Below are 21,880 nucleotides of genomic sequence, written 5' to 3' on the forward strand. Positions count from 1 at the left end.
GTTCTTTCGGAACATCCTGAAGCATTGTCACGATTAAGGCCAGTGAGTTGCTAAGTAGAGTTTACTCTAAATTACTTGCTGCCAGTTAAGCTAGTTTTTGTTCTTGATTTTGCTGCCATTGCAACTTCAGTGCCTGCCATATGGAAAGCTACTGCAAGATGGCAAGTAAATGAAGTTGCTTGGACAGTTCACTTTGAAGCAATATTGATTCCTGTGTGGTCTAGTAAGATGCAAGTACCCTTTAGTGGCATGTGTAGTATAGGAATGCTAGAAAAATTGGCCAGCCAAGCCTCAGTAAGTAAACTTGTATCTGACTTGTGTGCGATTCCAAGCTCACCCAGTGCAGCCATGACGGTTTATGGCAGTGCAGACCATTCATGACTGTAGTATTGGTGGACACAGTTTTTAAATTGTTCAAAAGCACTGGTCATTTGACTTTTTACCAAGTGATTTGGGGGAGCAAAAAGCATTCTAGTTGAAGTATAAAGTGTACCATTTGGAAGGAGACTGGCATAAACATGTGAGCGGCTACTCACTCCTCTTCACCGTTTATGTGCTTTGAGTGCAGAATGTGTTTAAGCTGCAGAGCCATCTTGAACATTTTTCATTAAATATTTTTTTTTTCAACTCCCTCTCTTAAGTGAAGCTTGGAAAGTTTGTACTCTGTTTCCAATGGCTGCATCCTGTGCCTTTCAACAAAATCAGGTTGTACCTTCACAGTTCCAACAAGTGTATCTCGAAGTGTAAATTGTATTACTGAGGTGTAAATGGTAAACTGTTCACAATCTGTTGATGAGATTGCATGACTTAAACGGGATTTTATGAATTGCAGTAAATACTGTTAATGTTTCATAAACAATTTGGACTGCTTCAATAAACCCTAATGTTACATAGAACTGTAAGTAGTGTTATTTATCCATTTGTGAGCTTTCATGCGAGGTTAAGCAGTTTTGTTTGTGTGATTAGACACTTGGAGGAATATGACCATTATGTGAGCAATGTTTAATATCCCTCTGTTGGCCACCTTGTAAGCTAGAAGACGAAAATCTTTCAGTAGGTTGTGTGCAATATGGTATGTTAGGTAGTCCAATCTCACCTTCATTTTTGCATATGGGTTCGGAGCCAATCTCACCTTCATTTTTGCATATGGGTTCTGAGCCAATCTAAAAGCTCTGACTTCTGGTTGGCTCATGGCTAAGCAGTATTCCCATGGTGCACCAGTGCAATCCCCAGATCTCGTTTGTTGAGTCAACGAGTTCGGATGTGCTTCTCTTGGCTCTGGCCAAGTCCTTTTCAGTTCTTTATATTCGTAGTGGATATTGCATATTTAGTGTTTAGTGTTATCTTCTAGGCCTTTGCCCAAGTTGTCCTTGTTGACTTTTTGTCACTGTAGTAGTTTTAGTATACTATGTGCCAGTTAGGTGCCGTTGTGCTTTTTTGTCTAGGTAGAGCATTTGTTTTGGCTTTTTTTTCTGCTCTTATTCAACAGGGGCTCCTGTTGATTTATTTGTACTGCTCGGGCCTTTTTTGGTCGCTGTTGACTGTTGACTTCTTGTCTTTTGCGGGCATCTGCTAAGGTGGTATTTATAGGATTGCTGTTAAAAAAAATTTTTCCTGTGTGATTAAAACCTGTGTGTGTCTGTGTTAAATAGTTAAGACCTAGTTTCTATTACACCGGTCAAGGCCCATTTAACTTGGAGGACTTAGTCCTCATGTAACTCTTCTGTAGGGCTAGGCACGTTTTAGTTAGAGGACCTAGTCCTCATTTATTCTCTCTCCTCTGGTTTTGCATGTGTGTCTGCAATGTCTGAGGATCGCAAGGAGCATAAACCCTCTGGGTTCAAAAAGTGCATGAAATGCTCCCAGAAAATGTCATTAACGGATGGCCACAGTGGCTGTGTCTACTGCTTGGGAGCCATCCATTCGCAGGAATCATGCTTGTTCTGTCATGCTTTCTCTCCTAGAGTGTTGCAGGAGAGCAAGAACAAGCTGATATTCAAGGGTCTAATGAAACCAACTGTGGAGGAAGCCTTATCTAGTTTGTCAGCTTCTTCCTAGACTACAAAATCTAGATCTGAATCCAAACCAAAAGCTTCTAAAAGGCCTTCTCCAGCACCGGCTGGTGTCTCGGAGCTGCCTTCCAAATTATTAAAGTCTGCCTCCTCGACGACTCAGTCTTGGGAGCTGAAGGAGAGCACCATGGTATTGGAGTCAGTCGCAGGTGCTTCGGTGCTGACTTCTGAACCTTTGGAAATAGCAGTTTACTCTACTGCTCTGAGCCGGTCTGTAGAATCCCTACCGGTCTCATTGCTAATCAAGTCTCCAGTGCCTCCTAGGTCTACTTTATCTTCCAGATCTTCCAGGACCCTTTCGGAAGAAGATGTAGAGAGGATAGTACTGACACTCCTGAAGTAGTCTTCTCTGCCTAAATTTTTGTTGGCTCCGACCCATTTGGGTCCGGAGCCACAAGATCCAGTTTTGCCCTCGTCTGTTATTCCTTCTCCCAGCCTTGTTGGCCTTTTGGGAGTCTGAGTGCTTGTTACCAGCTCCCCTTGCTGCTGCATTGGAGCAGAGTTTGGCTCCAACACTCTCTGCTCCGTCCGTGAAGTCCAGGGACTGAAGCTCTTCTGTCGGCGCCGATGGGGAGAGTTTGAATCTATCTTAGGTTGCGAGCCTTCCTCTCTGTGCTTCCGCCAGGGTAAGCTCGAACCCTGCATTTATCTTTGAGCGGATGGCTCTTGCTCCGGCACCGACCTTTGTCTCTTTGGAGTGGGGGAGGTCTTCTGAGCTGGAGAGGTCAGCTTTTGAGGTGACGAGGAGCATGCTGTCTCAATCTACAGCCCCTGCCAGTGGTACAAGCACTCTTCCCCCCAGGGCACCCACTTCAGTCTCTGTACCTCCTCTTTCCGGAGACAGCAGAGACCCTCAGGAGCCACTAGCTGGTGGTCCCCACTTTTCTGAGGCCTTCCCAGAATGTCCGAGGAGCCCCCCTGGAAGAGGGTATGCAAGAGGAAGCATACTGACTCTCAGGATGAGTCTCTGACATCGGACACTGACCTCCGAGTTGGAAGGTTTCCCAAGTCATCCTCTGTCTCCTTTGTAGACATCCTGGTGCGACTGGCCCACTGTCATCCCTTCTGTTGAGGAGTCTGTGTACCTGAAGGCTTTCGGGTCTCAACCTTTTGCCTCTTGGGTGTCTCCACCTTTTGACTAACTAATGGATCTGGTTAGTCGGAAGGTGTGGGATACTCCTGATGCCGTGGAGCCAGTCTCCAGGCGACCAAATAAGTTTGTCTGCCCCTCCTGGAAAAGATTTCTTGTCTAAGGGTGTTCCAGTAGATGCCATGGTGATGGCGACGAAGAAGGGGTTGGAGACTTCTTCCTCTTCATCCACCAAACAAGGAGTCTCGACAGATGGACAGATTTGGGAAGAGAGTATTTAGTACAGCGGCATTTACACTTCGATCTCTGTACCATCTTGCTCACTTCACGAGGTTGCAGAGAGATCTCCTCAAGGAGTTAGGAGATTCCATTCAGGGTGCTTGTCCTGAGGGAGTCCCTGATAGAATCTCTGCTCAGTTGTCCACCCTAAATTCTGTAGTTAACTCCTCCATGTGGCTTATCTCCCATGTGGCTGATGGAGCGAGCAGAGCAGTGGGTTCAGGCGTTGCCCTTAGGCGCTACTCCTGGATGCGCATGTGTAATTTTGTGGAGCCATTCAAGTCCACCTTCACCAATGCCCTGTTTGATGGTTCCTGCTTGTCTGGTCCCAAGGTGAAGAAAAATCCTCTGATCAGGAAGGAAAGACACACTCTGCTGTGGGAGTCCGTTTTACTGTTCCCTCTCTACCATACCCCAGAGATCAAAGGGGATGTGAAATGTGTTTCAAAAAGTCCCAGAGGGTCTTTCCAGCCACACACTGAATCCTGCTTTAGAGGCATAGGAGGAGGAAATGGTAGACGTCGCCCTAGAGGCAAGGGCAGTCCGCAATACCAGCAAGGCCATGATTCTTTTCAAGGGCGGCGTTATCAGCGCTCCTGATGTGGAGCCCGACTGCGTTTCTCTGGGGCCAGTCGGGGGTTACATCTTTGTACCCACTTGTCTTTGGTGATATTTAGCCAGGCTTTTGAATACTAAGAGTTGTTAACAGACTATATCATACCCTTTTCCCTTCCACTGTTTGTTCCCAAAAAGATCCCAGATGTTCCACCCAATCACAGTAATCGGGCAACTGTGGAGATCAACAAGTTGCTCTTAGAGTCCTCCAGCCCGTCCCAGCAGGCTAGACAGGATCCGGAACTTACTCCAGGTTCTTTTTAGTCCCAAAAAGAACCGGAGACTGGAGGCCAATTTTGGACCTCAGCAGATTAAACGAATCTGTGAAGGATGTTTCAGATGGTCACACTGCAGTCAATACTCCCATTGTTATGAAATTGGATGTGCTGTCTGGATCTCCAAGACACCTACTACCATATAAAAATGGACAAGGCGTCAAGGAGATACCTGCGCTTCCAGCTGGGAGCCAGTCATTATCGGTTTCGTGCTCTGCCCTTTGGTCTCACCACAGCCCCCAGGGTGTTCACCAAATGCATGGCAGTAGTTACAGCTCACTTGAGACGTCAGGGATTCCAGGTGTTTCCATATTTGGACGACTGGCTCCTGACTACCCCCACCAGGCATCTACTCATCCAAAACAGGGACGCCACCATTCAACTTTGTGCTCAACTAGGGATCTCCATAAATTGGGAAAAATCTGCATTACTGCCCTCGCAGTCTGATTTTTATAGGGGCAGAGGTAGACACGGTGGATATATGACAGTTTGTCTCCCCACCAAAAGAGAAAAAAAACACATCTCAAGTTCGTCGTCATCTTCCGCTTCAGAAAGTCGAAGCAAAATGGTTTCTTTAACTTCTTGGTACGATGGCCTCAACCATTCTGTTAATACCTTTAGCCAAGTTGCACATGCGAATGGCTCTTGTCTTCCTAGTGGTCATTCCAATACCTGCCGCTGAGTCACCCTATCCTGCTGACGGAATCCTACAAAAAGGACCTTCATTGGTGGATAACCTCCAACCACTTGTTCACGGGAGCTCCCTTTGTTCCTTCCCAACCCGTTGCCACTGTGACCACGGATGCCTCCTAGGTCGGGTGGGGGGGCACTATCTTGGCAGGACTGTCCACGGCACATAGCAAGAACACTACGCATATCTGCATATCAATGTTCTGGAGATTAAGGCGATATTTCTGGTGTTGCAAACACTTCCGGACCTTCTTCTTCCAGGGATGATTGCGATACATTCGGACAACATGTCGGTTATATGGTATATCAACAAACAGGGCGGTACCAGATATTACCCACTCTGTCGAGAGGTCATGCGAGTTTGGGAATGGGCGATTTCTTCCCAGCGCTTTCTGGTGGCAATGCACGTTCTGGGGACAACCAACGTGATAGCTGACAAGCTAAGCCGGGCAATCTTACTGCCTCACAAGTGGTCTCTGAAACGGGAAATAGTGGAACAGATTTTCTGGAGATGGGGACAGCCTTGCTGCGACCTTTTTGCCAGCCCAGTCAATGCCAAGTGCAGCAGCTATTTTTCCCTGATTCCCCCTCCAAAGGAAACACCCAGAGACGCTCTGGTCCACAGTTGGCCCATGGGACTTCTGTATGCCTTTCCTCCATTCCCTCTCATCCCCAAAGTGATTCAGAAAGCCAATCGGCTGGGAAGCAAGTTGATCCTCATTGCTCCTTACTGGCCTCGTCAGGCCTGGTTCTCCTTCCTCGAGCCTCTTCTGGATGATCCTTGCTGGACCCAGTTCCAGATCTATTGACCCACATGTCTGGTTCGCTACATCCCGCTCTCCACACCCTCAAATTGACAGCATGGCTGATCCAGTTCCGTCTCTAGTCAGACTTCATGATGTTTCTTCCTCAGTGTCGCATATTCTCTTATCCTCGCATAAACCCTCAACCAGAAGGATGTAGGACAGGAAATGGAAAAGGTTTTCTATTTGTGCACAGAAAATGAACGTGGATCCTTACACCGCTCCTAATCCCATGATTCTGGAATTCCTTTCGGAGCTTTTTCATCAGGGATCTGCCACAGCCACCATCAAAGTACAGTTGGCAGCAGTCTCTCATTTTTATTTGGGGTCCCCAAATGCCAACCTTATGTCTCATAAGCTATGAAAGACCTTGAGAGGGGCCACTTTACTGAGACCACCATTAACAAGAACCTATGGCTTCTTGGGACTTAAATTTTGTGTTGCCCAAGTTGACATCCCCTCCCTTTGAACCTTCTCACTCATCTTCTTTAAAATATTTGTCTTGGAAGACTGTCTTTAGTAGCTATTACGTCAGCCAGATGTCTATCTGAGCTACAAGCCCTGTCTATTCAGCCACCTTGTTTAATCTTTCATACAGACAGGGTATCTTTACGTACCAGTCCTTCATTTGTTCCCAAAGTTTGTTCTGCTGCCACCTTAAATCAGTCCATTGAGCTTCCAGTTTTCTTTCCCAATCACTGTAATGCAGCTGAATATTGTTTCCACCAGCTGGACGTTCATAGATAGCTATGTTTTTTTTATTTGCAACGGACCAAAGAATTTCAGAAGTCAGACCAGATATTCATTTCTTTTTCCGACCCCAGATTGGGCCTACCAGTTTCTAAGGTGACATTGTCTATTTGGATTTTGTTACATAGCCTTCATCTACAATTCGGAGGGCAGACCTTTACCCCACAGAATAAAGGCTCACTCTACAAGGTCTCAGTCTACCTCTGCAGCCTTTCAAGCCAGGGTACCACTTCATATTTATGCAGCAGCTACGTGGGCTACCCCTCACACCTTTATTACACATTATAAGTTGGATTTGGCATCCAGGGGTAGAGCATCCTTTGGCTCCATGGTGCTCAGAAGTATTTTCCAATGAGCCACCCAAGAATACGTCACTAGGGACGCTGTCCTATATGTAAAAATGAAGGTGAGCTTGGACTACCAACATAAAGGTTATGTACTCACCATAACGTTCCATGTTCGTAGTCCATCTCGCCCTTCATTTTTACCAACCCGCCCTCCTGCCTCCATCCTGGAAGATCTGGAGGTAATAATTTGATTGTCTTGGTTGGTGACCCTTAGTAGTGGTTTATTGGTTAGGGGGTTTTCTGTTTCTAGCGAGCAGCAAACAAGATCTGGGGATTACAGTGGTGCACCATGGCATACCTGCTTAGCCACGAGCCAACCAGAAGTCTTCGAGCTTGTAAATTGGCCGAGTCGGCGCCAAGGATTGGCTCCGAACCCATATGTAAAAATGAAGGGTGAGATGAACTACCAACATGGAATGTTATGGTGAGTACATAACTTCTTTTTTGCAATTGTAAATGTAAATAAGACAATATTCAATGCTCAGAGATGTCCACAGTCTGATCAATCTAGAGGAATGCCTGGAGATATCACTAGGGTTTGATGAGCTTGTCATTGAATGAAACTTTACTCACAGGTTTCTACATTTTCTTTATAGTGCATTCCACTGACTATGACCTGGAATCAAAATCTGGTACGGGTGTGCCAACACTGGACAGAATTGGTGAGTATATTGACTTTGTGTTCTAAAAGTGAAATGTAGCAGTGACCAGGGATGGTGGTTATCAATTCATATCAAATACTTGTCAGCTTTGTGGCCAATTTTTGAAATTCTTTTGCTAGAGCTTCATTTTGCAAAGCCTGTATCCTTTGTAGATTGAGTGGTGTGATGCAGAACATACTGTAGGGTTGGGAGCAGAATGCCTTTCCCAGTTTGCTTTGCTTATGAAGATAACATTTTATTCAGGTTTTGACATGTGTGAGAAGTCTTCCAACATGATATCATTACTAACAGTCTCACTGGTCATGGTTTATAGGTAGGTAACTAGGCTATCGACCCAAGGGCCTAAGTAAGCCTAGCCATCAAGGTTCCCTGGCTTATGCCACCCAAGAAAGTTAATTTCCTGTGCCTCTGTTGGGCAGAGTCACAGAAGTGATACCCGGGGTGTTTCCTATTTCCCATCCACTCATTAAGATTTTTCTTGAGTGCTAATGGAGGAAATTTGCTTGACTTAGATGGGTAGCTTGTTCCTGAGTATAGGAAGTCTCTGGGACAGGAATCTATCCCTCCAGCATGTCCTGTTTATTGTGGTGACAAGGTTTAGGTCCCTAGCATGTGTAGCTCTGAGGGATTGGGATTTCTTTGTGTAGCATGTCCAACAGTTGCGGGTTTAACAAAGCTTTATATGTTAGGCAGAGATCTTCTCAGAGTAGGCGATGTGCAACATAGTAAAGCTGGAGTTTTTTGAGATAGTGTAGGGCATCTTTGTGAGGTACTTCTGTGGCCTTCCAGCTGCTGCAGATGTCTTGTGAGGTACATTCCAAATGGGGCGTTGTACTCTATTATGGGTCTGAGTGCTGAGTAAAGAGGAACAATGACTTTTTTTTTTTTTTTTTCATTTATTTATTTCCTGGATGAGAACCCTTTTGTGATGAGGTGTGCCACATAGGATTTCCTGACTACAGTGGCGATGTGATTATCAAAGGAGAGACTACTGTCTACCTGAGTCCCAAGGTCTCTTATCTCACATTCAGCATTAAGTAGACTGCCGTTTATGTGGTAGTTCATGGGTACAGAGTTTTTACCAAAGGGGATGACCGTGCACTTTTTGGCATTGAACTTGAGACCATGCCTCTGACACCAGGCATCTGTCTCAATGAGGCCCTTCTGTAGGATGTCTACATCATTTGGGGACTCGCTATGGCTCTTAGTTTGCACTCTTCTGTGAACTTCATTAGCCAGAGGACTTCTGTGTTAGCCTGTACTTCAAAGAAGTAGATAACAAACAGGAGAGTACAGGACTGAACCCTGTGGTGCTCCACTTGTCACTGGTTTGAAGTCAGATTTGTAGTCTGCAACTTTTACAGTGTGCGTTCTGTCAGTGAGCCAGTTGGCAACCCATCTTGTGAGCCAGTTGGCAACCCATCTTGTGAGCCAGTTGGCAACCCATCTTGTGAGCCAGTTGGCAACCCATCTTGTGAGCCAGTTGGCAACCCATCTTGTGAGCCAGTTGGCAACCCATCTTGTGAGCCAGTTGGCAACCCATCTTGTGAGCCAGTTGGCAACCCATCTTGTGAGCCAGTTGGCAACCCATCTTGTGAGCCAGTTGGCAACTCATCTTGTGATGTAGGGACTTCTACCTAGTTTAGTGAGTTTAGCTATAATTCTAGAATGGAGGATGGTGTCGAAAGCCTTGGCGAGGTCAAGAAGCTGTGTGAACCACCTTACTCTTGTCTACAGCTTTGGTGACTGCCTCAAAGAAGTCGATCAGGTTCAGAAGGCATGATCGGCCTTTCACAAACCCGAACTGGGTGGGGTCTAGAGTTTGGAGGTTACCAATGTCTTTGAGTTCCATGGTGATACGTTCCATGGCCTTGCAGTTCAGGCTAATAGGGCGATAGTTCCCAAGATCAGTGGTGGCTCCCCCTTTGTGGAGTGGGATAACTGTTGCTGTGTGCCATTTAGTGGGCACAAAGCCTGACATGAGAGACTATGATTGAGCATTGTGCTTGGGTGGGGAGCCCGATCATTCTGAAGTTTGTGTAAAATGCAGCCTGGGATGTTATACGGTTCCATGGATGCTGTGTTTTTGGTTTTAGACAGTGCATCTTTTACCTGCATAGATGTGATTACAGGGACTCTGCATTCTTCCTGTATAGATATAGGCCCTTCAGGGGGTGAGAGGGGGGTAAAGTTAGCACTATACCTATCTTCCAGGATGTTGGCAATATCCGTTCTGTAATTTTCGTGCCGTTGTACTGTAACTCTGAGCAGATCTGGGTGTTGCCATTGAGATTCTTGATCTAGCTATAGATTACTTTGTGGATGTCCTTCATGGATGCATCTGCAGTCATAACAAATGGGTAGTCCTGTCGTCAGGCAGCCCTTCAGTCGGCCGGATTCCAAAGTCTGGGTCCGGCTTCGGCCGATGTCGCACTTCACCCGACGTCATCTCTGCTGGTCTTCGGGTATAAAAGCATCGGCCGACGCCATTTTCTTCAGTCTTTCTTGCCGCGGGCGCCCGAAGCAGAAGCTGTTTGCAAGTGCCGGTCGGTCAGATCCAGAGATTCCTTCTACCGAATACTACTTCGAAGACTTCTAAAAGCTAAGTACCCGTTGGGGACCTTTTCTTGCCTCAGCCGATGTCAGAAAAAGTAAACAATTGTTTAACCTGTGGGAAACGAATACCTCATAAGGATATCCACTCTTACTGCCTACCTTGTTTAGCCCCACACCACAGGGTTACTGCCTGTGTAGCTTGTTCTTCCTTCAACGGACGAACGCTTAGACGTCGGTCGGAGTTTGCTGAACAGTTTTTTCGCTCAGACTTTGCATACATTATGCCGTCTGAGCATCCGGACAACACAAATAATTAAAAAGCAAAGAAAGGACCGACATCGCGGTCCGCGGTTTCGGCCGAAACCACGGATAAGCAAATCATGAGTGTCTCGGTTTCGCCGAAACCGAGAAAACAGTCAATCCTCCGAATCCATGATTTCCACCGAGGCTCCTGCTACTTTAATTGAATCGGCCTCTGAAACTTTACCTACTACTGTGGCCTCTACTGATTTATCTGACACCATCCCTTTGGATGTTTCCACCCCAGCACGTGGTGCTGCTAGGCCTCCTAAAGCCATGTCTATCAAGGCCTTTGCCAGGGCCAAAGCAGCCAAAACTGCTAAAACAGTTCCTGCTAAGGCCCCCTCACACAGACATCCTTCTAGTTCTCAAATGCTTACCCTGGCAGAGGATTTGATTTCCTTATATAGGGGATCCCAATCACACCCAGACAGGGCCTCTCAGCCTCCAGAAAAGAGACCTAGAACAGAACCTCCCCAGCAGGAGTACTCTGATGATTCTTCAGAGGACTCTGACACTACAGACCAGCCAGAGGCTCCTTTGTCCACTTATGAAGATTCCGATGCTGATGAATCCATTCCATCGGCCTCACCTCCAGAAGAATTCTCTTTTGGGGAAACCTTACATGCCATGAGAGAGCAATTCCAATGGCAGGAACAGGATTTCTCAGACTCAAGAAAAAGGCTTAGAACTTTTCTGCACCTACCACAACATAGGCCTTTAGCTATACCTCCAGTTTTGCCTGTTGTGGATGATGCATTTAATGATGTTTGCACTGCTCCAGATTCTTTACCACCAGCCCCTGCCAAACCTGACAGATTTTACAGGGTACCCAACACCCATCACCACGTTTTCAGGGCCCCACTTGCAGATCCTGAGACTATATCCCAAGGCCCTAAGGCAGTAGCTTCTACCAATACAAAAAACCCTCTCCCTTCTGAAAGGGAAGCCAGGTCCTTAGACGGGGCAAAAAAGTCTACACTTCTGCCACTCTCTCTGCTAGAGCTTTAAACTGTCAGTTTCACATGATCCAATACCAAGAGTTTATGCTTGATCAGTTGTCTAAGAAAGTTTCTTCTGAAGAACCCTTAGATAAGAAATATATTTTAGAAATGGTAAATAACATACAGCAGGTTAGTAACCATTCTTTAAAATGTGGCTATGATGCACTGGAGGCTTCATTTAGATCAGCCATGACTGGCACAGTGATAAGAAGGCATGCATGGCTGAAAGAGCAGGTCCTGCCGGATCAGGTAAAAGCAAAGCTGTTGGATGCTCCTATGGATAAGGACAGTCTATTTGGTACTTCTGCTCAACAAGTAATGAAGAAAATGGAAGAGAAGGCAAAATCTGTACAAACAGTTAAGGATTTCTTACAGGTTCAACCACCTCGGTTTAGCAGAAATTGGCCTGCCAAAATTGGTCCTTTCCAGACTCATCAAAGACCCAAAGAGGCAGGTACAGACGCTCTAGAGGCAGAAACCAACCCAGAGGAAGTGCCTACAGAGGAAGACAGTGGCAAGGTAATAACCAGCGAGGCACTGCCACAACCACTGCCACTGCAACTGGACAATCACAGTGACTTGGCCCTGACACCGCCTACCAGAGAGCAATTAGCAGCACCTTTAGGCGGAAAGTTAGCCTTATTTTCACAAAACTGGCACTATATCACAAAAGACAAGTGGATTTTAAAAACCATAGACCAAGGCTACAGGTTCCACTTCCACACCTTACCAGTAAAAAGAGGAATGCCAAACTTACCTCCAACTCAAAGAACAGAAGCTCAAAACCAGGTAATTCAGCTAACCAACATGAGAGCTGTGGAAAGGGTGCCAGTAAATCAACAGGGCAAAGGATTTTACTCCAGACTCTTTCTAGTCCCAAGAAAAGAAAAAGACCCATTCTCGATCTGTCCGTCTTAAACACATACATCATCGTCCCAAAATTCAAAATGCTGACCTTACAACAACTTCTTCCCATGCTGGGTAAGGACTGTTGGCTGGTGACTCTAGATCTCAGAGGCATACCTGCACGTCCCCATACGACCAATTTGCAGAAGATACCTCAGATTCCTTGCAGGATCAGAGCATTATCAATTCTCAGCATTGCCTTTTGGCTTCTCTACTGCGCCCAGAGTATTCAGAAAATGCCTGGCATCAGTAATCGCTCATTGCAGGCTACAGGGAATCCAAATCTATCCATACCTGGACGACTGCCTGCTACAAGCGGACAACCGAGACAAGCTGACAACAGATTTACAAAGGGTCATTTGCTTGCTACAAGCCCTGGGATACACAGTCAACTTAAAAAAGTCAAGGCTGATTCCATCCCAGACAAGAACCTTCTTGGGTGCAGAATTGGACACAGTAAAACAAATGGCATTCCTGACTGCAGAAAAACAAGAACAACTACCCCTTTACTTCTTGGCATTAACAAAACAGAACAAACTAACAGCAAGAAAGGTGCTGCAGGCCTTGGGATTCATGGCATCATGCATAATTTTGATTCCTCATGCCAGACTGCATATGAGAAAGCTACAGTGGTACCTAAAAAACTTATGGTCTCAACACAGGCACAGCTTAGAAACCGAAATCCCACTAATCCCATGCCTGAAACAAGAATTCCTATGGTGGGCCCAAGCATGCCAGGCAAACCTAGGCTTGCCCTTCCACAAAGGTCAAGCGAACCAGACCATCACAACGGATGCCTCAGACCTAGGCTGGGGAGCACACATGTTGGACAAATGCATACAAGGATTGTGGACCCCAGACCAGCTGCACCTGCACATAAACCAAAAAGAAATGCTGGCAGTACAACTAGCAATTCAGAAATTCAGACCTTTCCTCAGGGAAGGCCATTTATTGATAAGGACAGACAACACCACAGTGATGTGGTACATCAACAAGCAAGGGGGCACGCATTCTTACCCCTATGCAGAATGACTCTGGACCTTTGGAACATGGCTCTGAGCTACAACATCCAGTTACAGGCAACCTTCGTACGGAAAGAAAATACCCTAGCAGATATGTTAAGCAGAACCACCTCGGATGCTCACGAATGGATGCTGCACCCGGACATCTTCAAGACCATCACAAGAAAATGGGGAATGCCACAAATAGACCTATTCGCATCCCCACTCAACCACCAGCTCAGGAAATTCTGCACAAGGACTTTTCACCCGCTTGCATGGAAGGTGGACTCCCTTTCCTTCAGTTGAAAGGTCTGACAGCATATGCATTCCCACCTCTTCCTTTGATACACAAATTACTACTGAAAATCAAAGAGGAACAACCAGGGATAATTCTAATAGCTCCGAATTGGCCAAGGCAACACTGGTATCCCCTGCTGAGGAGCATGTCTCAGGGGATAATGTGGTCAATCCCCCTGATGCCTTTGATAACTCAGAACAACTACAACATCCTGCATCCAAACCTAAAGACCTTACATCTTACTGCCTGGAACATCACTTAAGAACAACTAACCCAGACCTATCTCAAAGGGTTAAAGACATTATACTGGAAGCCCGCAGACCTTCAACAAGAAGGAACTATGCAGGAAAATGGAAAAGGTTTGCCTCTTGGAGTGCGGAAAGAGGAAAAGAGGTGTCAAACATAGACATTGCTAACATCCTGGAGTACTTGGCAGAGCTTCTACACACAGGCCTGTCCTATTCCTCCATCAAGATACATGCTTCAGCTATTTCTGCAGAATACAGTTCTGATCCGCCTGTCTTCTCGCACCCTCTACTTAGGCAATTCCTCAGAGGAATCAAGAATGTAAAACCTCCTAGGAAACCACCACTATCAACATGGGACTTAAATTTTGTACTAGAAAAATTGACACTTCCCCCCCTTTTGAACCAGCAGGAACAGCGGATCTGCAACACCTATCATGGAAAACTGCTTTCCTTCTGGCAATTACTTCAGCAAGAAGGGTTTCAGAACTCCAGGCCTTAATGGCAGTACAACCCTTCCTGATCTTCCATCAAGATAGAGTCTCCATGAGAACTAATCCTACATTTATGCCAAAGGTGGTATCCAGAGTGTCCTTAAACCAGGCAATCCACCTACCTACCTTCTTTCCCAACCCACAGAACAGGGGAAAGGCTCCTGCATACTTTGGATGTACATAGACAGTTACGCTACTACCTGGACAGAACCAAAGGTAACAGAAAAACTGACCAGCTGTTAGTGGCCTATGCACCAGGAAGGGAAGGAAAAGCAATTTCCAAACAGACAATCTCCAAATGGATAGGAAATTGCATCAGATTCTGTTACTCCTACCATGGAAAACCAATGCCACAGAACATAAGACCTCATTCAACAAGAGCCACAGCCACTACCACAGCTTTCTTACGAGGAGTGGCAACCAAGGACATTATTGAGGCGGCTACTTGGACCTCCGTGCATACATTTGCCAAGCATTACAATCTACCTCTATATTCTAGATCCCGAGCAGGGTTTGCCACTGCTGTACTGCAAGGGATCCTAACTACACCATAATTATTTTACTTCCTCCACCCCTAGTTTAGCTATGGTATTCTACCCATTTGTTATGACTGCAGATGCATCCATGAAGGACATAGTACAGTTTTGTACCTACCATAAATGTAGATGTCCGAACTGGATAGCATCTGCAGTCAGGATTACCCACCCTCCTTCCCTCTGTGGTACTCCTAGGGTATTTACACTCCTAATAGCTAGCTGGGGGGGAGTCTCTTATGGTGTATTTGTTTGTATATATGTACATATATGCCTACTTTTTGTATTTGCCTTCTACCTTATCTGTATACATTGGCATTTATCCAAATTTAGCCTTCCATGAGGGCAACTGGCATCTGGGGCAAGAAACACTGAAGAAAATGGCGTCGGCCGATGCTTTTATACCCGAAGACCAGCAGAGATGACGTCGGGTGAAGTGCGACATCGGCCGAAGCCGGACCCAGACTTTGGAATCCGGCCGACTGAAGGGCTGCCTGACGACAGGACTACCCATTTGTTATGACTGCAGATGCTATCCGGTTCGGACATCTACATTTATGGTAGGTACAAAACTGTACTTTGCCCTTAGAATCTGTGGCAATTTTGTTTTCATAGCTAGCTTTGGAGGATCTTATAAGGGATGTCAGCTTCTTACTGAGGCTGACCAGGAAGCTCCTCCACTCATGGGATTTTACTCTCTTTTGCAACAGTTTCTTCCTTCTGTTGTAGAGTTTGTTTATGGCAGGGGACCACAGATTGGCTTCCTTTTTTTGGAGGATAGCATCTTGGGTCTGTTTGAGATGGCACGATCCATGCACTCATAAGTGCTTATAGAGTGCATTTGTGTAGGATTCGACTGTCAACTATACTGTCGATCTGCATGGGTGTCATGAAGTTCGCCACTTCTGTCTTAAGCATGAAGTTGGCTTTGGAGGAATGTTTTACTGTGGTTTCCTTAATGGTGGGTGGGGGCAGGATGTGGATATCTAGGATGATTTGCTTATGGTTGGATCTGACGAACGAGGAGTTGACTTCAGGTGTGGAACACCGGTCACTCATGTTGGTAATGACTAGGTCTAGGATATTGTTGCCCTTGGTGGGGGTGTGGATAAGTTGATCCAGGGCATTGGAATTTATGAATTCCAGACCGCCTTGAACGAAGGAGTTGGTAGGTACAGGAGTAGTTTTCCCAGTTAATGGTGGGGTAGTTGAAATTGCCCATTATTTGGGTGTTTGGTTGAACCCTAATATTTTCCAGTATATCGAGAGGAGTAGGAATCCTGGGGCATGGTGGGGGATCTGTAGCAAGCTACAATTTGGATTGCAGTTTTGCCCAGAGTTAGTTGCACTTGGATAACCTCAGATGCATCATACTGCGCAACTAGCCTGGAGGTGTGGATATCCTTAACGAATATGGACACACCTCCGCCTCTGGCGTTTTGGTCCAGGTTAGATGGCTGCAAATTTTGGTATGAGTTGCATACCAGGGGTGCTCTGAGTTATAGCCTGGTAATGCAGGCATGCTGTCTAGAGCCTTGAACCCAGGTCTCAGTCACTGCACAGATATCCATGTTCTCCATTTTAAGGAGTGCCCAGAGTGCTTCTGGTCTTAATTGATTTTTTGATTAATGGGATCTCCTGGTTAGCTAGCAGAAAGCAGCATTGTGCCCTTTATGGGCGTACTAGTAAGCAGAGCCCAGTTTGTTCTGGTGTTCATAACTCAAACCTTGGACCTGTTGGTTCCATTATCACTTGTGAGGAAGATAGATTATTTAAAGAATTATTTTCTAACCATTTCTGAGCAGCTTAATGAGACGGGTCTAAGTCTAAATCACAACAAATGCAAGGTGATGTGCTTTGGTTCTACATGAATTACCAGCTATGTTGTTGTGTGCACAAATTGGGTGGCTGCAGTTGAATGAATGAGGGATCTATGAATATTAATTGCTTGAAACTCATTTTGGCACCAATGGTGACACAAAGAACTAAGGTAATTAAGATAGTGGCTGTGTTTTACAAATGTGAGTGCACTGGGCTGCTTGTGGACCTATACATTTTATTGTAAGACCGGTTATCTGCTGCAGTTTCTCCTTTTTGTTCCCTTTCTAAAGTGAACTTCTAATCTTTAGAATAAGAGCAAAGAATATTCACTAAACTTCCTGCCTGTAAAAGAATGTCTTATCATAAAAGAAAGCTTCCTTCGTCTTTTTTGCATCTCTTCATGGTACACAAGAGGGAGAATTTGCTTATTAGTCACTTGGTAATGCCAAATTTAGGTTGTTTATGGGACTTGAAAAGTTAGCACTGTCAGCAACTCTGAAATCTCTTAAGATCTGGAACTTGCAGTGAAAATACCAAATGTTAAGTTGTCAATCTCGCCTTCATTCTTGCTGGATGGGTTCGGAGCCGATCCCCGGCTCCGACTCGGCACTTGCTAAGCTCTAGAGCTAATTTTACCAGCTCGAGGCAACCCTATATCCCATGATGCAAGGCGGAGACTACCCAGATCTCGTTTGCCGCTTTGCTAACGAGGTGCCTTTTTTTACCAGCTCCAGGTAAGTTTCTGAATAAGACTTTAGTCTCACCCCTTTAATTTTCATAACTCTAGTTGTTTTTTGTTAACGTTAACGCTTACTTTAACCCTATTCCCGTTAGTGTTTCCTTTTTTTCGAGTTATTTATCCCCTTTCCCTAGGTTAGGCCTTAGGCCTTCCCCTTCCTAATTTTTTCCTGTCAGGGATTGTTTGTGTCTGACTGTGTTGTATCCCTGTTTAGTTTAAATTTTTGGATTGGGTGTTTTGTGTGTATGTGTGTGTGTGTGTGTGTGTGTGTGTGTGTGTGTGTGTGTGTGTGTGTGTGTTGGTGTTTTGTTTTTGACAACTTGTGTTTCCTCGACACAGCTATCTCGAAGGACACAAAGGTCTCAGGCTTCAAGAAGTGTGACTCGTGCTGTCAGAAGATGTCTCTGACAGACGGTCACACTTTTGTGTTTACTGCCTGGGACCTCTGCACCTGCAGGACTCTTGTGCTATCTGTTATGCCTTCAGCCCAAGAGTCCTGCAGAAGCGCAGAAATAAATTGATGTTCTTCATCTCACATTGCTGCAGTCCTTACATATGGGTAGTCCGCTGTCCTCGGTCGGCCCGAATACCAAAGTATTAGGCTGACGGTCATGGGCGCTCAGAACTGACATCAGAGCGTCAGGGTATAAAAGCGCATGACCGACGTCATATCCTCAGTCTTTTTTGCCGCATGGTCCGATGCAGAAGCAGCGTTGCAAGTGCCGTTCGGCGTTCTGAAATTTTTGTATTCTGAGTTTCAGACCGAATCCAAGTTGGCTAAGTACCCCGTTGGGGAATATTTTTGTTTTTTCTTGCCTCAGTTAATTCTGGATGTCAGAAAAAGTGAATAATTGTATTTCTTGTGGGAAACAGATACCACATAGGGATTATCACTCTCTCTCTATTCCTTGCTTGGGACCTGAGCACGACGTAGTCGGTGTCGCTTTTGTGCTAAGTTTAATAAGCGCACCATAAAACGTAGGTTAGATTGCGCTAGGCTTGTCTTCGGTAAGCGGTGTAATTATAATATGCCGTCGGATCCTCCGGCGCCGCTACCGCTGAAGCGCAAAGACAAATCTTTAAAACCAGGCAGGATGAGTCGTCCGTTCCGGACGCCGGTTCTTTAGAAACTACGGTGGAATCTGTGGATCCAGCCGAGGTTTCAGTTGAGTCTCAGGGGGAGACTTTGATTTTGCAAGATGTGGCCTCTCAGGAGGCTGGTCAGGCTGAGGGGGCCTCTCAGGTTTCTGTTCTCCCTTCCTTGCCTAAGGTGGTTAGGCCTTCTCCTTCTGTCTCCAAGCCTCCTTCCAAAGGCAGGCCTGGTTTGCCTTCCACTGGTGTCAGTCCTAGTTCTGCAGGTTCTGTGCCTAAAAAACACATGCTTAAAATGGCAGAAGATTTGATTACTTTAGAGGTTCCATGCCCCCTCCTGATAAGAGGCCTAGGGTGGAGCCAGAGGTGGACAGTTTGGATCAGGCTTCAGATGACTCAGAGTCTTCGGCTGAAGACATTCAGGATTTCCCTCCTTATTCTGATTCTGATGCAGAGGATTCCACTCCTTCTGCTTCTCCTCCAGAGGATTTTTCTTTTTCAGAAACACTGCACTCTATGAGGGAGCATTTTAAATGGGAAGGTCAGGATTTCTCAGATTCCCAAAAGAGGCTTAGGGAATTCTTGTTTTTGCCACAACATAGACCCTTGGCTATACCTCCTGTTTTGGATGTTGTTCAAGATGTTTTCTCCGAGGCTTCCCTTAATCCAGATTCTTTGCCTCCTGCGCCTGTTAAACCGGATAGGTATTACAGGGTGCCTGAGGCTCATAAATATCTGTACAAGAGTCCTAGGGCTGACCCAGAAACTATTAGCCAGGGACCTAAGGGGGTCAGAGCTTCTGTTGTAAAGAATCCGGTTCCTATAGATAAAGAGGCTAGAGCTTTGGATAGATGGGGTAAAAAAGTGTATACATCTTCTACTTTAGCAATGAGGGCTTTGAATTGCCAGTTTCATATGTTGAAGTATCAGAATTTCCTCCTTACTCAACTAAAATCTAAAGTGGATGCTTTGGCAGAGGGCATAGAGTGTAAAGAATTACAGGATTTGGTACATGTCTCTGAACAGGTGGGTAAGCATTCTTTGCAATGTGGTTTTGATGCTTTACAGGCTTCTTCCAGGGTAGCTGCCACTGGTTCAGTTCTACGCAGGCACGCCTGGCTTAAGGATCAGAATTTGTCAGAGCATGTTAAAACTAGAATTTTGGATGCTCCTTTACAATCTGAAGTTTTGTTTGGTTCCCCTGTGGAGTCGGTCTTGAAGAAAATGGAAGACAAGGCTAAGTCCATGCAGACTGTTAAAGATTTTTTGCAGGTGCAGCCTCCAAAGTTTAGTAGGAATTGGCCTACTAAGGGGTGGGATCCTTCTTCTGATTCTCAGTCTAGGGGTAGATCTAGGCGTGGTAGGGGCAGAGCTCAGAGTACTTTCAGGCCTAGAACATGGAGTTCACCTGCACAGTCTACAGGTGAGGGCAGGGGCCAGTCCTTTCGTAAACAGGCCCAATGACCTGCATTTTCAGCTGCCAGATTCTTCTTGCCTGGCAGCTCCTTTGGGAGGAAAGTTAGCACTCTTCAAGCAAAACTGGCTTTTAGTCACCCAGGACAAATGGGTACTGGACATTATAATCCGAGGCTACAAGTTCTATTTCCATACACTGCCTCCTTTCAAAGGCATGCCAGACGTTCCTCCTCAGCAAAGGGTAGAGGCTCACAAGCAGATTTCCTTACTTCTTCAAATGGGAGCTATACAGCCGGTCCCTCTGTCAGAAGTGGGCCTAGGATTTTATTCTCGCCTGTTTCTAGTACCAAAGAAAGGGAACGCGTGGAGACCGATTTTGGATTTATCTATCCTCAACACATACCTGGACATTCCAAAGTTCAAAATGTTGACGTTACAACAGCTTTTGCCTCTGTTGGGCAAAGATCACTGGATGGTAACTCTGGATCTCAAAGAGGCTTATCTTCATGTTCCTATCAGGCCCAGTTGCAGGAGGTACCTGCGTTTTCGGGCTGGGATTTTACATTATCAGTTCTCTGCATTGCCCTTTGGCTTATCTGCTGCGCCCAGGGTGTTCACAAAGGTTCTGGCTCCAGTGATAGCCTTCTTCAGGTTAAGAGGAATACAAATTTATCCTTATTTGGACGATTGCCTGATTCTTGCTCAAGACAAGTACGACCTTCTTCATCATCTACAGTATGTGATGGCAGTGTTAAGGTGCCTAGGGTATTCTGTGAACGAAACAAAGTCCAGTCTAGTACCTCTCAGGACATGTGCTTTCTGGGTGTGAGACTGAATACAGCTTCCCAGATGGCTTTTTTGACCCCGGACAAGCAAAAGAACCTTACTCTGTACTTCCATCAATTGTCTCTACGGTCCAGGCTGACTGCAAGGACAGTCCTACAAGCCTTGGGGTTCATGGCATCTTGTATCCTGGTGCTTCCCAATGCCAAACTGCATATGAGGAAGCTTCAATGGTATCTCAAAAATGTATGGACACAACACTGCCAAGATCTGGACACTGTCATTCAAATAATACCTTGCATTCAAAAGGAATTTTTGTGGTGGGCACAGGAATGTCACCTAAACAAGGGACTCTCTGTGACCCGACCAGAGGCGAGTCAGATTCTAACGACAGATGCCTCGGACAAGGCGTGGGGAGCACACCTCAATGGAAAATGGGTTCAAGACACGTGGCCTGCCAGACTTCAACATTTGCATATCAACTTGAAGGAGATGTTAGCAGTCCAATTTGCATTGATGGCTTTCAAGGATTTACTTCACCCAGGGCAAGTGTTGATTCAAACAGACAACACAACTGTCATGTGGTACATCAACAAGCAAGGGGGAACCCATTCATACCCTCTTTGCAGGCAAGCAATGATTTTGTGGGAGACTGCTCTCAGTTTACACCTCAATCTTCAGGCAAGGTTTCTACCAGGAGCACAGAACTCCTTAGCAGATGTGTTGAGCAGACAGATAGTGGATCCCCATGAGTGGAAATTGGATCCTCATGTATTTCGACAGTTGACAGTGTTATGGGGAACTCCAGACATAGATCTGTTCGCTTCTCCACTAAATTTCCAGTTGCCAAAGTTTTGCACAAAAATGTTTCATCCCACTGCTTGGAAGGTGGATGCTCTATCATTCAGTTGGAGCAATCTTCACGTCTATGCCTTTCCACCTCTGCCTCTTCTCCCCAAGGTACTCTTGAAGGCCGGACAAGACAAGCCATCCATGATTCTAATAGCTCCAGATTGGCCTCGACAGCACTGGTACCCACTGCTGAGAAGTTTAGTATGGGAGCCTCCATGGCCTTTGCCTTCGATTCCGCACCTTTTGTCTCAGGAGGG

The 21,880-nt window shown here is 45.8% G+C and overlaps 1 protein-coding gene across 3 annotated transcripts in view; it reads left to right on the plus strand.

Annotated features, from left to right (window-relative positions):
* CCHR2.PART1H1orf159 (chromosome chr2.part1 C1orf159 homolog) overlaps positions 1-21,880 on the plus strand; it is a 603,467-nt gene that overhangs the window by 360,008 nt on the left and 221,579 nt on the right. For all 3 annotated transcript variants that reach the window (XM_044063076.1, XM_044063078.1, XM_044063077.1), the window contains one exon: positions 7,518-7,583. In XM_044063076.1, coding sequence (XP_043919011.1) covers positions 7,518-7,583 — 66 coding nt within the window. The remainder of the gene's footprint in view (positions 1-7,517; positions 7,584-21,880) is intronic.

The sequence above is a fragment of the Protopterus annectens genome, chromosome 2.part1, assembly GCF_019279795.1.
Source record: "Protopterus annectens isolate FY-2018-M chromosome 2.part1, PAN1.0, whole genome shotgun sequence".
Taxonomy (NCBI): Eukaryota; Metazoa; Chordata; order Ceratodontiformes; family Protopteridae; genus Protopterus; species Protopterus annectens.